Source organism: Mandrillus leucophaeus, unplaced genomic scaffold (genome assembly GCF_000951045.1).
Source record: "Mandrillus leucophaeus isolate KB7577 unplaced genomic scaffold, Mleu.le_1.0 Scaffold166, whole genome shotgun sequence".
Taxonomy (NCBI): domain Eukaryota; kingdom Metazoa; phylum Chordata; class Mammalia; order Primates; family Cercopithecidae; genus Mandrillus; species Mandrillus leucophaeus.
This window is the reverse complement of record NW_012101654.1, coordinates 4,067,111-4,067,832: the sequence shown is the minus strand read 5'-3', so window position 1 is coordinate 4,067,832 and position 722 is coordinate 4,067,111. Positions and strand designations below refer to the sequence as shown.

General features: G+C 28.4%; 1 protein-coding gene across 1 annotated transcript in view; it reads right to left on the bottom strand.

Moving 5' to 3' along the window:
• Positions 1-722, bottom strand: part of LOC105536956 (translocation protein SEC63 homolog) — a gene marked incomplete at its 3' end in the record, with an annotated part of 102,560 nt that overhangs the window by 20,591 nt on the left and 81,247 nt on the right. Inside the window, exon 14 of the mRNA XM_011976442.1 lies at positions 392-474. Within this exon, the coding sequence (XP_011831832.1) occupies positions 392-474 (83 nt within the window). The remainder of the gene's footprint in view (positions 1-391; positions 475-722) is intronic.

Genomic DNA, 722 nt, shown 5'->3' with positions numbered 1-722 from the left:
GAGACTCTGTCTCAAAAAAAAATAAAAAATAAATAAATAAATAAAAGAGTCAATTCTCTATAGAACTCACTAAAAAGAAATGTGATGAAATTCTTATCAGTAACAACTTCTGCATAGCACTTCACAGCTTAAGAACTATATCCACATTACTTTGCTATGATTATGTTTTATAGAGAATTAAACTATCACACAAAGGACTATTTTCCAGGTTTTTTTTAGTGTATGTGAAAACTGTTTCATGAAAATTAATTGAAAATTTCAAAAGAGTTAATAGAATTTGCAAAATTAGATCTTGGTATTACAACAGTTTTGACTTTGAGAATGACGGAAATAAATATAAAAGCCTTGACACACAACTCTTAAAGCATAAAAATACAGATAGACTACTTACAGCCATTGTTTGCCTTGTCAACTTAACCAACACTGTAACTAAGGATCCTACTGTGATGTTGTTGCTATCTTCATCATCTAACACTGTTAAGATGGAAGAAAAAAAAAAACAGCAAAAAATAAAAATCAAGTTCTATGTCAATGCAAACAGCAAAACTTGGCTTACCTAAATTAGTTTGGCACTTCAGTATTTCAAGCATATTGTATTAAATTTGTTAAAAAAAAAAAAACAACTGATTGACTACTCTGTATAAGGCTCTCCAGTAGATGCTTTTAATAATTCATTTAATCTCTAAAATAGCTCTACAAAGTATAGAAACTACTTAGAAACT